The 15,000-nt window shown below is 40.2% G+C and overlaps 2 protein-coding genes across 2 annotated transcripts in view; one reads left to right on the top strand and one right to left on the bottom strand.

Annotated features, from left to right (window-relative positions):
* The window catches only part of LOC145496618 (protein transport protein Sec24C-like), an 18,173-nt gene extending 9,195 nt beyond the window's left edge, over nucleotides 1-8,978 (top strand). Inside the window, exons 11-26 of the mRNA XM_081476323.1 lie at nucleotides 719-843; nucleotides 1,503-1,581; nucleotides 2,198-2,310; nucleotides 2,554-2,647; nucleotides 2,763-2,879; nucleotides 3,137-3,307; nucleotides 3,515-3,611; nucleotides 3,863-3,945; nucleotides 4,385-4,586; nucleotides 5,188-5,306; nucleotides 5,750-5,825; nucleotides 6,069-6,172; nucleotides 6,418-6,505; nucleotides 7,100-7,203; nucleotides 7,552-7,641; nucleotides 8,283-8,978. Coding sequence (XP_081332449.1) covers nucleotides 719-843; nucleotides 1,503-1,581; nucleotides 2,198-2,310; nucleotides 2,554-2,647; nucleotides 2,763-2,879; nucleotides 3,137-3,307; nucleotides 3,515-3,611; nucleotides 3,863-3,945; nucleotides 4,385-4,586; nucleotides 5,188-5,306; nucleotides 5,750-5,825; nucleotides 6,069-6,172; nucleotides 6,418-6,505; nucleotides 7,100-7,203; nucleotides 7,552-7,641; nucleotides 8,283-8,426 — 1,806 coding nt within the window. The 3' untranslated portion in view covers nucleotides 8,427-8,978. The remainder of the gene's footprint in view (nucleotides 1-718; nucleotides 844-1,502; nucleotides 1,582-2,197; nucleotides 2,311-2,553; nucleotides 2,648-2,762; nucleotides 2,880-3,136; nucleotides 3,308-3,514; nucleotides 3,612-3,862; nucleotides 3,946-4,384; nucleotides 4,587-5,187; nucleotides 5,307-5,749; nucleotides 5,826-6,068; nucleotides 6,173-6,417; nucleotides 6,506-7,099; nucleotides 7,204-7,551; nucleotides 7,642-8,282) is intronic.
* Nucleotides 8,979-11,021: 2,043 nt separating this feature from the next.
* Nucleotides 11,022-15,000, bottom strand: part of LOC145497164 (collagen triple helix repeat-containing protein 1-like) — a 9,209-nt gene continuing 5,230 nt past the window's right edge. Inside the window, exons 3-4 of the mRNA XM_081476967.1 lie at nucleotides 12,882-13,118; nucleotides 11,022-12,242 (exon numbers count right to left, since the gene is read on the bottom strand). Of these exons, the coding sequence (XP_081333093.1) occupies nucleotides 11,877-12,242; nucleotides 12,882-13,118 (603 nt within the window). The 3' untranslated portion in view covers nucleotides 11,022-11,876. The remainder of the gene's footprint in view (nucleotides 12,243-12,881; nucleotides 13,119-15,000) is intronic.

Below are 15,000 nucleotides of genomic sequence, written 5' to 3'. Positions count from 1 at the left end.
CCAAAATTTTACCCCAGATGATAGCAAAACACTATTTAATCATTGCTTATTACATGTAATAAGTTTGAGAGGACTAGGTGTGAAAGCGAATGCAAAAATAGCATTCAAAACATAACACTTGCGTGCACAATGCTATAACTGATTACCCTATGGAGCCACCTTTAGTAGAGCTGTGTGCAAAACAACTAGTTAGGATTCATACAGAAATATGAAAATCCTAAGACCTGTTATCCACACCTGTAAACTAGGTGTGAAGAAGTAAATTATGTCTGGGTAAATCATAATTTTAAGCAACCCGTAACAAGTTTCACAGTAGTTCATTCAAAATTAATACATGTCACCTACAGATTTGGCAGAAATTGGATCTCTGCCTGGATTTATTCTGGTTCTGAAAAAGGAAAAACAACAGTTTGGGGAAAGTATAGAAAAAGTCTTTTCGTGTGCAAAACTACATACAGATCTTGGATAAAATGTTATCTAGTTGAGTCTAGTTGAAAAAGATTTTGTTTATTTTTTCTTTTCTGTAACATGGTAAGGGAGCTTATCCCAGTTTCTGTAGCATGAAGGGACTAGGAATATTCTTGCTTCGGCTGGATGGGAAGCTAGTCCATCACAGGGTTACCTTCAGCATTGAATTTGCCAGTACCCATTTGTGCACCTGGGTGGAGAGAGGCACTGTGAGAGTAACATGGTACTTTTTCTTATTCATTCTACTCAGGATCAAAAGCTTCCAGGTGCTCCTGCCTATATATTTATGATTGATGTGTCATACCAGAGTATGCAGTGTGGGATGGTTAGAATGCTTATGAAGGAGCTCAAGGAACTCTTGGATGTCCTGCCCAAGTGAGCTTTGCATATTTTTTCTCTCTGAGGGTTTAGTTGATTAAATGTAATTTAAGTTGTTTGGATGAGAAACATATTCAGGGAGAGACTGTTCGGACTTGCTGTAAATTGTTTTCTATACCATACCATAAAAAAATGCAGCCAACCAGAATACAGGAAAGCTGTTGTGTATTTGACAGTATTACTTGCAAATGTCCCATCATGTGTCATGCCTGACTACTATTTCTTTAGCTTTTGCAATTTTATTTTTGCAGGGCCCCACTGAAAACCACATGTATGTGAAGTGGGCTCCCTGTTGAAAGATCTTTATTATTATTATTATTATTATTATTATTATTATTATTATTATTATTATTATTATTATTATTATTATTATATTGTGTTGGCCATTGTATTTTTATGGCAAATATAAAATAGTAATGCAATGCTTTGAGTGGGATATTCCACAGTATACCACTTAAAAGCATTGCATAACTAGGTAGTATATATATATGTTATAAAAATGATACAAAGCTACTGGTATATTATAAAGATTTTTGTAGTCCTGTTAAATGTCATTAGTAAGGAGTTAGAGATCAGAAGTAGAAAGTAAAAAAAAAGACAAAAGCAATTTGTGACAGAGAATTCAGTTCACTCAGATTATTTTCCTGGTCTCATAGGGAGCATGGTCAGCAGAATTCCTCCGTTAGAGTTGGATTTGTAACATATAGCAATCATCTGCATTTCTACAATGTCAAGGTTAGTGCATGTCGTTGAAAACTTGCTGTTCTTTGCCAATGCCTGATATGTGTTAGTTTGACTGTGCAAGGCGCATCTCTTCAGTCAATTTGCATTCTGAAGAGTTATTCAAAGGGAGGCAGTTGTTCTTTTATTCAATCTCAGTCATGAATGACTTCATCTTGTAGGACGTGGCTAATATGGGATACTTTTTGTTCATAAATTGATCTATTGGTGTCAAAATTTGTCATAATTGAAGAGGTGTGTGGAAAAAAGCCTCAAATGACTTGTGGTGTCATCTCAAATTCTCCTTTTTTCTCATGGAAGGAAAAAACAATTTGCTAGAAGAATCTTGCAGTCTACCAGATGTCACTTAGGGTCTTTTTCCAAGCACCCCTTCAATTATTTGAGCTATTTTAAGTCGGTTGTCGTAAATCCCAGACCAAAGTGATTACTTAAGCCAATCATAAAGGGTGTTTGCAGTCCAGTCCATGTAGCTGCTACAAAGTACAGGAAAACGTGTGCTGATTGGTTAAGCTAGTAATAGAAAAACTACCGGTAAGGGAAATGAGAATTACTTTTGATACTCGCGTGGAAATTGTGACATTTCTTCAAATGTTCCTTATGTCTTTGACAGGGTAACCTTGCCCAGCCACAGATGATGGTAGTTTCAGATATTGAGGATGTGTTTGTCCCCCTTGTTGATGGCTTTTTAGTAAGTCCCCAGGAAGCCAGAAGTGTAGTAGACAGGTATGTCTGGACAGATTGGATGATGTTTATTACTGCAAAAATCTTCATGATCATAATTTTTCAGATCGTTTTCATCTGTGTAAAAAAAGTAGAGTAACTGTCCTGTGACCTTTTTACTTACATGTACCTCAACACATTTTTACTGTAGTAAACTTATAGTGTCCTTTCTTAGTGCCAGTCTAATATGCTCTGTTTTATTTTGCAAGTCATTTGAAATACCTTCTCTATGATTCATATTGTTAGCCTTTTGGAACAAATTCCTACAATGTTTGGAGAAACCAGGGAAACAGAAACAGTGCTTGGTCCTGTCATTCAAGCTGGAAAAGAAGCATTAAAGGTGGGAAACCCCCAACAATGTTATGCTTGTGCAAAAGGTTTATTGCTAGAGCTGTTTCCATGCTGTTAATCTCTGCTAATTTGGCACTATTTGCTATAATCAAATTTTCCCACAGGCTGCTGGTATTTCAGGGAAGCTGTTTGTTTTCCACTCATCCTTGCCTATTGGTGAAGCACCTGGAAAATTAAAGAACAGAGAAGACAGAAAACTACTCGGCTCTGAAAAAGAGAAGGTATGCAAAACTAAATCAAAGACAGAAAGACAGACAGACAGTCTGTCAGTCAGTCAACCAACTGGATGGACAGACAGAGAGATGGATAAATTGACACATGGACAAACAAATTCTGGGCATCTGTTAGATGAATAACAACCAAGAAATTGCAACATGTGCATTTATAATAATATCCTCACAAAGGGTCATTTTCTCAGCATTTTTTAATTTTTTGAAATGTTGAAATTTGGTATGAAAATTGGTTTCTTTTGTTTCAGACAATACTGACCCCACAGAATTCCTTCTACGAGAAACTTGCAAAAGAGTGTGTGGAAAACGGCGTTGCTGTGGATCTGTTTCTCTTCCCTAATGCCTACATTGATGTGGCAACCATTGGCTCAGTGGCTACTCTCACTGGGGGACAAATATACAGATATTCCTATTTCAAGGTATTGCCTTTATGATTCATCCTCCCAAATCTTATGTTCTGACATTCTTTTTGAAAAAATATAAAACCTGCAAAATTCAGTTGCTTGCAAGTGCACCAATTCCAATTTCCAGAAGTGTTCATAAATTACGTGTCTATTCATGTGCCTTACAACTAAGCAGAGTTTGGAATTTAATCTGTCTCCCTGTTATTTAACTGAACACTGTAGGAAGCCACACATGGTGACCAGTTCCGTGGAGATCTCAAGAGAAATCTTCAACGTAATGTTGGATTTGATGCAGTCATGAGACTGAGATGTAGCACAGGTGATTTGACAGATCTTTTTTATTTCCTGGATAAGCCCCCATTCCTCTGTCTTAACCTACTGGTTCTTGTGACTTAGCATGGGTAATGTGCTGTCTCTTTTCATCTGTGATACTTGTATTTCTTATTTTAGATTTTAATGCTTTTTATTTTATAGAGGACCTCCCTGAAAACCACGTATTTACGTGAAGGGCGCTTCCTCTTTAAAGATTGTTTTTATTATTATTATTATTTATTATTATTATTACCTCAGGGCTGCGGCCAGTTGATTTCTGGGGCAATTGTTACATGAGCAACACCACAGATGTGGAACTGGCCATCATTGATCCACACAAGGTACTGTCAACTTACCAAGGAGATGTTTTGTTTGCTTTATTTTTTCGCCATTTACAAAGTATCCTTGTATAATGCGAGGCAGATCAGGGAGGCCAAACAAGTTTTCATTCCATGTGATCTGATAGTTATTCTGGTTTGAATAGTTGAAGATGAGGACTTAGTCTCGGGCTTTTATCATTGTGATCTATTTGTCCTGTCTTCTAATAATGCCTCTCTTCACTTTGGAGTAGATATGGGTAACAATGAACCATTGGTGTAAGCTGAAAAAAGTGCAGGGAGTAGTTTGCAATCAGAGTGCATTCTGCCAGGGAGAGAAACAATACTTCACTGAGTTTGCTTAATGATACAAGATGAAGAAAAACACTGTCCCCTGAATTAACAGTGGATAATCCAGCATTGTGTTGGATTATCACTCATTAGATTGCTTTTCTTCTGTTAGGCTATTGCTATTGAAATCAAACATGATGACAAGCTACCTGAGGAAAGTCAGGCATACTTCCAGTGTGCACTGCTGTATACATCAATCAGTGGACAGCGGCGCTTAAGAGTGCACAACTTGGCCTTCTCTACTTGCAGTCAGTTATCTGACTTGTTCCGCTGCTGTGAAATGGACACATATGTCAATGTTGCAGCCAAACAAGGTGAGGAGAATTTGACTTTATTTTGATTTGCTCCATTCTCTAACCTGGAGCTCTTCTTGCAGCAAGATCCACAGTAAGATTCTCCTTACTCCCTTAAACATGGAACCGGGAATTCATTTTTGGTGTAAATTTCCTTGGGAGAGTATATGTTGTGAGCAGATCCTTTGGAGACAGGGATAAACATTTCTTAGCCATAAGGCTTACAAAAAAGAAAATGCAAGGACTTTTTTCCTACCACGTTTTCAAACTTTCAACGCTATACACACTGTCAGATATCTTAGACCATACATATTGTCAAGACTAACCAGCAGCGATAAAGATGAGCCCTGCCTCAATGGTAAAAATGGTTTGAACCCAGGAGTATCAATAGTTCGTCTTGTGTGATCATCCGGGTGAGGGTAGTTCTGAAAAGAACTGTTGTTGGTGACTGACATCGAACGGAAGTCACCTTCAGAGTCAAGTGAATAGTGTTTGTCAGTCGACGGTATTATAAGTTAGTCAACCCCTGCCTCAATGTTCCCAAGAACAAGGTTTATAGCACAAAGAACCAGTTTTGAATAAGAAAAAAAAATGTTCTGTGCTTGTTGTTCTTTTCATCTAGCCATCAGACAAGTATACACATCATCACCTAAGTCAATCAGGGAAAACCTAATGAATCAATGTGCACAGATTTTGGCCTGTTACAGAAGAAACTGTGCTTCACCTTCATCTGCTGGTCAGGTAAAAATTTTAAAACAATGCAATCTGTTTTTTTTGTAAAGAATATTTTTTTAATTTTCTTGCGTAACAATGTCACTAGCAACCTGCTGCACCTCGTGAGTCCACAACATTTTGACCACTGTGATGATACGAATCGTTGTTGATAAGAGTACAGACCACGCTAAATCACATTCCATGTGTTATCTGTAAACAGCCAATAGCGCCTTTTTTGGTACGCCTCGGCGGCATATCAGGTTCGTATGGTCCTGCTGTGGGTATTTTGGGTCGACTATGTCTCAACGAAATACGAGCCATGGCTCGACCAAACTCGCCTGATATGCCCCCAAAGCCCACTGAAAAGACATGATTATAAAGCGTAATGAGTATGTAATAAGTATCCTGTAAAAGTCTTAGTTTCATACCGAGAGGAAAACAAAATATGTGCTTGTATATTTTGTCTCTAGTTGATCCTTCCAGAGTGTATGAAACTGTTGCCACTCTACACAAACTGTATTTTAAAGAATGACATACTTTTAGGAGGTAAGTTTTCCTCTTCATTACATTGCGATATGAATTTTTGGGTTTTACAGGGCCCTAAACTGTTGGTATTTCTTCACTTGGTGTGGAAATTTAAAGTCTCCAAATTGATAATAGGAAAGCTACACAATCTTGTCACATTGTGGCCTTATGTAATTTCTGTGGGGAGGTGTTATATATAGGTATTACATAAGATGAGTGTATTGGTGTAGAAAAGTAACTCTAATTTGCTGTTTTGTGTCTAAGGTTCAGAGATGAGTTCTGATGATCGCAGTTGGTTAATGAGATCAGTGATGTCAATGGATCAAGCTGCGTCAGTGCCGTACTTCTATCCAAGGCTTTTCTCATTGGTATGCTCTGTTCACACGGTTAAGTTACGTACTTCTTACCTTATTAAACGTCTCTCCCTACGGACTGACGTTGTTTTCATTTGTCAATCAATGGAAGAACCAGGGCGCATGCATGAAAAGTTGATAAAACTAATCTAACAATTCATCGAGTGACAATGGTATTTTTCACTGTGATGATAGGATGTGATGCCGTCGGATTTTTCTAACGCGTTAATTTTTTTTTGTTCTTGTTTGGTGCCCTTCAGCACGATTTGGACATGGATTCGACAGATCTTCCGAAAGTTATCAGATGTTCGGCTGATCGAATGTCAGAAAGTGGTGTTTACTTGCTGGGTGAGTAGCTCTTCTTTACCCGAGCGTAATGTTATTCATTTCCACAACGACTGGAGATGGTTTTGGTCACGTTCCTCAAGCCCCAGATTGGCCCAGTCTCCTCAAAAACACTTTAAAGGAACAGCTGCATTTCTAAGCTACTGCGTTCTTAGCCGAAGAGTTTTGTAATATCTGTCGAGCAAAAAACAAAAATTAACTCGAAGTAACCTCCAAAGCGTGCCATATGTGCCACGCGCGGGAAAGCATGAAGCCCGTGCCAATCGCGCGAAGAATCTGTGTAAAGCGCAGGAAAGCATGAAGTGCCAAACGCGCCAAAAATCTGTGTCGAATGCGGGAAAACATGAAGCCCGTACCAACCGCGCGAAGAATCTGTGCCAAGTGCGAAAAAACATGAAATCCGTGCCAAGTGCGCGAAGAATCTGCCGAGCGCGGGAAAACATGAAGTGACAAGTACGGAAAAAATCTGTGTCAAACGCGGGAAAACATGAAACCCCCGCTAAGCGCGGAAAAAAGGGAAAAAATCCCGCACTATCCAGTCAAAATTTTGTTTGTTGTAAGTAGCTAGACCTTTTAATGGGCATTTGTTACTGACAGAAAATGGAATATCTCTATTCATGTGGATTGGGCTTCAAGTTGACCCCAGCTGGCTTAACCAAGTGTTTGGAGCGCATACGATTGGACAAGTCGACATCGAAATGGTAAGATATCAATAGACTTGTTATCTAAGTCAGGACAAACTGAGAACATGAAGAGAACTACAGCTCAAGGAAAGAAGATTATGTAGAACAGTATACTGATTGACCATGATGATAGTTCCAGATCTCCAAATGAGCGCGTCTAATAGTTACGTGGCCCAAAGGAGGTTATCAGAAGCGCTTATGTCGACATACAGAATTCTCGTTACTGTATTAACGATTATAATCGATTCGGTTTAAAGCTGTTTCCTCGTAGCAATCAGCCCCTTTCATTCTCAACTGAATAACTGATGGTTAAGCGAACGTGGCAACACTGAATTCTAATGAATTTGTTGCTTTGTTTTTTGCCAGACTTCTCTTCCAGTCCTTGATAATCCTCTTTCTTCTCGCCTAAATGACATTATACGGCAGATTCAAGATCAGAGGCAACACTATCTCAAGGTACACGAGTGAATGATTTGAATCTAGAGTACCAATAAGTCATGGGGTGTGTTCATCTTTCTTCAGTACTCCGTTGTGAGAGTCCAGACATGGACTGTTGTCGGCCACATAAATTTCCACAATCTGAACAGAGGTTGCTATCAACAACATTCCTTCTGCCGAACTAAGATACTAAACGAACTTAAGGTACAACTTAGCGTCACTTTGGTCTGTATTTAACCAACAAGTACAGCCACGAGAAAGCAGAAAATAAACATTGTGCCATGCAATAAAAAAGAGCGTTAAACAACTTTCCAAGACAGTTTTGCTTGAGACTGGCGCGCGCATAACTAAATCGCTCATAATAAACAAAGAAGTGTAGAGAAAGCCTAAAATGTTAATACAATACAATACATAAATTTATATAGCGCTCATTTCCAGAGCTCAGTGGCGCTTTACAATGTTTGTAATTAAAATTAAAACCACTTCAACTTAAAATTGCTAATTTTAAGTGCCCGTTAGATGAACAGAAAGACAAGGCTTCGTGTTTCGTGTTGGGAGAACTAGAAAATGCTTTCTGAAGTATTTTAGTGACTGATTGATTAACATGTTTCTCACGTTTATTGTGGTTAGTTAAATCTTTGCTATTGCTGTTTTTTCAGTTAACTGTTGTCCGACAGCGAGACAAGCTCGAAGGATGGTTTAAACATTTCTTAGTTGAAGACAAAGGCATCAACCCAGTGGCTCACAGCTATGTGGACTTTCTTTGCCAAATGCACAAGGAAATCAGAAGTCTGATGACCTAATGAATACTCCATCGACAGAAAAAAAAAAAAACACCTATAAATTCACAGGGAAGACTACGCAAAAAAGCATTACGAAAATTGCCTCCGTTATTTTTCACAGCTCCTCAAAACTACGGCATGTTTGGCGTTCTTTATTAATGTTTTGAGTAGTTGTGGAAAAACAGTGCAAAGGAAGAGAGAAACTGGTCGACAGAGGTTTATATTCGTATAACAAGATTTGAAATGTAACAACAGAGTTTAGTTTTTAAAAACCAAAGCTGCATGCATTAAAATTGACATGTAGTGACATTTACACGTCTCCTTGGGTTCTGTTAAGTTTTCTATTAGGAAAGCGAGAAGCGAAGCATGATCCAAGCCAAGTTTGTTCAAAACGTTTATGATGAAGTTAGCAGGAATGGCACAAATGTGTTGTTTTGTATCTCTCTCACTCTGTGAAATGAAAAACGTCTCCAAAACACGCTAAGTTGACAGCTTACCAAAATGCGAATTGTTAAAAATTAATGATCATTTATTATTTTCTAACTCGTCTAAATTAAAACAATCTTTATGACTGACGTTTCTTGATCGTTTTTCTTTTAACCTCGTTTTGTTTATAAATTCCCCAGTCCACCTTCTAACGCGAGAGGCGCATTGGCCTCATGGTTACTGCGCTCGTCTTCGGATCGAGCGGTCCGGGTTTGAGCCCTGGCCGAGGACATTACGTTGTGTTCTTGGGCAAGACCGGGCAAGACGCTTTACTCCCATAGTGCCTCTCTTCACCCAGGTGTAGAAATGGGTACCGGGGAACTAAACTGCTGGGGTGATGGACTAGCATCCCACCCAGGACGGGGGCGGAGACGGGGTAGAAATACTCCTGGTCGCTTCATGCTACAGAAGTCGGGATAAGCGCCGGCCTGATGGGGCTGTTGGCTCGTATGTAGACTTAAAATTAACCTACGCCAAGCACACGCTTTGAGTCGGGTAACGCGATTCAGACTTCGCTGATTTGGTCGAGATATGGGAGTTACTGATAGATTCCCAAACGCTTCAGCAAAATTACCGAAAGTAGTAACGATGCCGATGATGGTGCAATATTAGTATATCGGATGTTCTGTAAGTTAAAATCACTAGCAACAATTTTTTTAAAATTAACCTTTAGTGCTGAAATGGTATTTAATGTAAGGGGTAACGCTGTAATGGACTAACATCCCATCCAGGGGGCACTAGACATACTTCCAGTCGCTTCATGCTACAGAAATCGGGATAAGTTCCGGCCTGATGGGCCACTTGGCTTTTATACAGACTTAACCTTATGACTGACGTTTCTTGATCGTTTTTCTTTTACCCTCGTTTTGTTTATACTTCCCCGCTCTCCCTTCGAACATTATGAACGGACGTAACGAGGATTCCATGACAAATTTTGCCCTCGATTTGAGCTTGAGTTTGAGGGCGCAGCCTGAGTCGATTATCACGCATAGAAATCGAGAGCGACTAATCGAATTGTTTTAGTATAATCTACCCGTCGGTTAAAACTTTGTCTACATATGCATCCTCTTCACAGTCACTTCGAAAACGCCAAGAAGCTGCCGACATTTTGTTACCCGCAAGAGAATGATAGCGTAGCCAATCAGAGAACGGCATTCGCGAGAGAAAGCTAGTATATTTGTACTAATGGCTAAGTCTTCGGCGAAACGCTACGAGCGCTGTTACAACGATTTTGTCATTAAAGACATACCAAAAATGGTTTTTTATATATGTTACCGTTTACCATGCAATTTTAAGATCTTTATAAATGTGTTTGCTTTTCTGTATGTAAAGGCAAATTCTAAGGAAATCTGTGAAGAAATGTCTTTTTCTTCTTTTTTTCAGAAAAATGATGATGTCAGCATTTTTATTGAGATTCAAGGCTAATTATCTCGAAAAAATGCATGACTACCCCCATTTTTCTTTGTGGATTCCAATAGCCCTTGCAAAGATCTACTTTTTCCGCGTGGTCCTAACCTGGCGTAAAAACCTTTGTATTTAGTAGGCACCGTCTTAAAGTGTCGTTTTCGTTTAGAGGTTATCAAATTTAAAACAATCAACTGATTTGTGACATGTATTACAGCATGGTTTTAAATGTAAGACGACTAGTATTACTTTTGAAGAAATGCGCTGGAGCTACCTAACAAGTTCCATGAAAAGTTTAGTCTGTCCCTACGAAAACACGACGGTAGCTAGTTTCTACACCAAAACCTCACTTACCGCTATTCGGCGAATTCGGCGGTTCACTTCAGGTGGCCGAACACAATTTTCGCGCGCCCTTGCCTTTGCGATTCAGCACGCGCACAAAGATTGCAAAAAAAAAAACAAGCATGGCGTCGATACAGCGATCATTTTGTTTGGTCAATGCCCGCGCTATATGTGCTATTTTTCCTCATAACTGAACACAGCGTATTTCTGGTTTTAGTCTTTTATGAGAAGTGTACGTTGGAAAATATAACGATGCAAAGAACCCCGCAATTCGCAGATTGTTCTTTGTTAGTGAAAGATGCAGCGCATGCGTAGTAGGTCAAAAAGTTGCGATTGAATGCGGAATAGCTTTCGCGGAAATACGGCTATTTCTCAAGAACCGCTCATTAGAATTTCACGAAGTTTGGCACGAAAATACTTAAGGAGACAAGTAACTGGATTATTGAAAAAAAAGAAATAATAACTGTGTTCAGCCGCCTTCAGTGTAATCTTCCGGCAGCAACATTGATAAGACTAAACTCAACAAATCTTTTCGATAGATCAACGAATCAGCCGCTTTTTTTGGCTGTGTTTTCACCGTTCTCTCTTGTAATTTCACGAGAGACGTAAAACACGTTTTGATTTCTCTTGTTGATCACCTGGGGAATCATGTAACTTCTCTTACACTGTTGGGGATTTTGCGCGCGAATTTCGCTGCGGAAGACTTTGTATCTCTTTGTAGTCTTCTGAATCCATTTTTGTCGGTATTTTATCCTACTGGCTTCTAACCTCGTTCCCAGTACTTTTCCCTTCGAGTTTAGGAGGCTAAGGGTAAAGCCCTGGGAATGAGTTTGACTGGCTTCCAGGCTTGGTAAATATCCACCACTAGTCTCCAGTCCACTACACGGAATAATTGTCAATTTACGCGAATGAGGAAGTAGAACGTCTCCCTTCCCTCCCCACCCCCCTTCTACAGCACTTATTACGCAGGCTACATTAGTGTAAATCCCACTTTTATTTTGAGCCTGCGCCGTGTTACAGTGAAATTAATCTACAAAGAAACTTTATCCTGATTTATCCTGAACTATATGCTTTCAAAGCTGTTTATTTAAAAAAGCCTGTTTGCTACTGGAACAACTGCAGGTTGTTTTTACCTTACATTACATGCACAAGGCTACTCTCAGGACAAGAAGTTCGTGACGATCCTCATAACCCCTAAGAAAGAGACTTCAATCTTATTGAAACTCCACGAAAACGTTACTAGTGATGTTGTGGCGGCGGCATCTCCTCCACATAGATACGGGCTACTGCACCCCATGCGGTCCTCGCGTCAGCATCACCCCAACCATAGCAGTTACCGACCCAGAATCCCACTCTCACCTCCCCCTTAGGGACTTTTTCGCACACTCCTTCAATATGACGGACACGAAGTAGCGCTTTTAAGGCATTTCCGGTTCCGGTTCGCATGTGCAATAAACCATCGATGGGCGATGGAGCACTGCACTCGGCGCCATTAAAGGTGAAGTACCACCGCTTACAGCACCTGTCGCAATTAAAGATACCCAGTACGCCATTGTAGAAAACGCGCAGACCAGTGTCATCTGAATTTTTCTTGAAAATGCACTCCTAGGAGAATTTAAAGTAAAGAAAGACAAATCAGAGACTAAAAGCTCTGAAAACGTCTTATTCTCACAATCTAGCAGTTACTGCAGAGAATGCGGGAAAAAAAAAACTCTTCGGTCGTACGGTACACATAAGCTCCAGCCATGAAAGCTGGGAACGCGAGCTTCGTGAATTTCGATCAAATTCAGTCACTTTTTTCTCTGAAAGAGGATACGCTGGAAACTTGCTTAAAGAAAACTGTGAAAATAAAATATTAATTTTAACTTTTCCAGAAACAGCTCTTATATAAAGGAGACTAACCTATCTGTTATTTCATTTCTCAAAACTTGAACTCACTATACTGTACATGTACTAGCTATAATTATGCAACGCTTTGTCCTGGTATACCAACAGAATGCGTTGAAGGTTTGTTTTACAAAACGTATATATTTCAGTTTGTATGTACAGCTGGTTTATTTGTTATTATTATTATTATTATTATTATTATTATTTATCTCGTATAGGTTGTTCTTCCTCCTGCCGTTCGACTGTCGTTTATCGTGTTTGCACAACGGCGAATGCTGACATTACCGGTTATAAAATAAAATCACTCATTTGTTAGTTCCAATTTTTTACCAGGGTTATGACCCGTTTCAAACTTACCAGGAGAAAGCCCTTGTCAGTTTCGAGATCCTTATGCTGCCAAACACATTGCCTCCAGTTACGCTCCATGCTCCCTGGAGGGCCCTGGGGCCCAGCAGGACCTTGAGGGCCGGGAGGACCCCGGGCGCCAGGTGTCCCTGGTGGACCCCTCATCCCTGGCGGTCCAGTATGTCCTTTCGGTCCTGGGGGACCGCGATGAAAAAAAAATCGTTTCGCAAGCGACTTATGGGACTGATCCTAAAACTTGAAGAGAAAACAATTTTCAGTTAAAGAATTCCACCTGTTTGGCCCAAGACAATCAAGAAACTAAGCAAGCGCAAGGGAGCCATAGCAGTTCCCTGCAAGCCGAGTGGAAAAGCTTTCACTTATTGCTTACAAATTTGCAAATCTGACAAATTAATTAGAGCTACGCCAAGTTTGGGGGTGGCTTCATGGTTAGTGCCCTCGCCTCCGGATTGAGTGGTTAGGGTCCGAGCCCTGTCCGGGGACATTGTGTTGTGTTCTTGGTCAAGACACTTTACTCTCACAGTGCCTCTCTTCACCCCGGTGTATAGATGAGTACCAGAGAAATAAAATGCTGGGGTGATGGACTAGTATCCCATCCAGGGGGGAGTAGAAATACTCCTAGTCACTTCATGCTACAGAAAGCGGGCCTGAGCTCAGGCTTGATGGGCACCTGGCTCATACGCAGACTTAAAATAACGCCAAGCACAAGCTTTGAGTCAGGTAGCATGCTTCAGACTTTGTTGATTCAGTCGAGATATTTGTCCTGTGTGAGAGTCCTTAGTCGGTTCGAATTTCAGTTGCGGTAGATCCAGAATCCAGATAATAGTAACGATCTTCTGCCCTACCCCCAAGACAAACGAGTTGCTCAGAGTTTTAAAATTATCTCCAAATTGTGTTCATTTGCCGTGCCAAGATCAGTTCCCGAAGGGGATACAACTCTAGCGTCCCAAAGTGAATACTCAGGCATCAAGTAACACAAGAAACGCAAAGCATTTTACCGTTCATATTTCAAAAAATATCCTCATGGTTTATATTCCAGTCCAACCTCTTTTAATTAGGAAAGTTTGGCTCCTAGTTTACATTTCACTTAAGCTCTTTATTAAATCCATTTTGAAATCACTGGTTATCCTTGCAATCTGATTGGTTCTCGGTGGTGCGATTTATTCACGAATCGCACTATTTTTTGCTCTAAATCGCATCTTTTTCTCAGCCAGTGAGAATGGGACAGTAAAACAAAACAACCAATCAGATTTCAAGATTAGTTTAAAGTAATCAATAAAATTTCAGGAAAATGAAAGACAAAAAGCCATTGTGTGGAGAATTTTGCAAAACTTTGTTTCTGAATGACGATTATGAGCTCCTTCAGGCTGAAGACCTACTTTAATGGAAGTTTCCAACTTTCAGTGTCCATTCTGACGAATATTTTGGCGATTTTTCTTCAACATCTGCTCAAGATCTGTATGATACCAAGTCCAGTAAAACATAACCAAACGAAAACCACACAACAACAAATTCAGAGCCATCTCAAGAAGGTAGATGTTTCCAGGTTTCCGGTAGTTTCAAACGAAGCAACAAAGGAGCTCAACTCTGTCGCTGTGAATAAACATAGTCAAAATACGCCACACTGCGCAAAATAGTGAATGAACGAACGTCTTACGAAGCCGGTGCCAGTCCCGCCATCTTGGAAATATCTTAAAACAAATGGCGCTGCAAGAACTTGACAAGGTCCTGAGTATTGAGTCCTACGCCGAGGTCACAAAAAGAAACGGAGATGATAACGAGCTGGACTCCCTTAAAATCATGCCACTGAACGGTATTTACAGTATTTAAAAGAAAAAAAAAGGTACTATCCACTAGACATCGTGCACTCGAGGGAGTTTCACAACTCAAAGGAAATCGATCGCAGAATTACACAGGATATGCACCTTCAAATTCCTTCTCCAAAGACAAGTCTCACCCTCAACCGCAGAAGAAAGGAAGGCCTTCCATAACTGATTCAGGCGACGAGAATGGATGTGGGAACGGGAAACGGGAAACGGGAAACGGGAAACGGGAAACGGGAAACGGGAAACGGGGAACCGGGAACCGGGAACCGGGAAAGGGAGTCTGGGAA

This window comes from Orbicella franksi, chromosome 9 (genome assembly GCF_964199315.1).
Source record: "Orbicella franksi chromosome 9, jaOrbFran1.1, whole genome shotgun sequence".
NCBI lineage: Eukaryota > Metazoa > Cnidaria > Anthozoa > Scleractinia > Merulinidae > Orbicella > Orbicella franksi.
The sequence above is the reverse complement of the archived record's forward strand: the minus strand, read 5'-3'. Positions and strand labels throughout refer to the sequence as shown.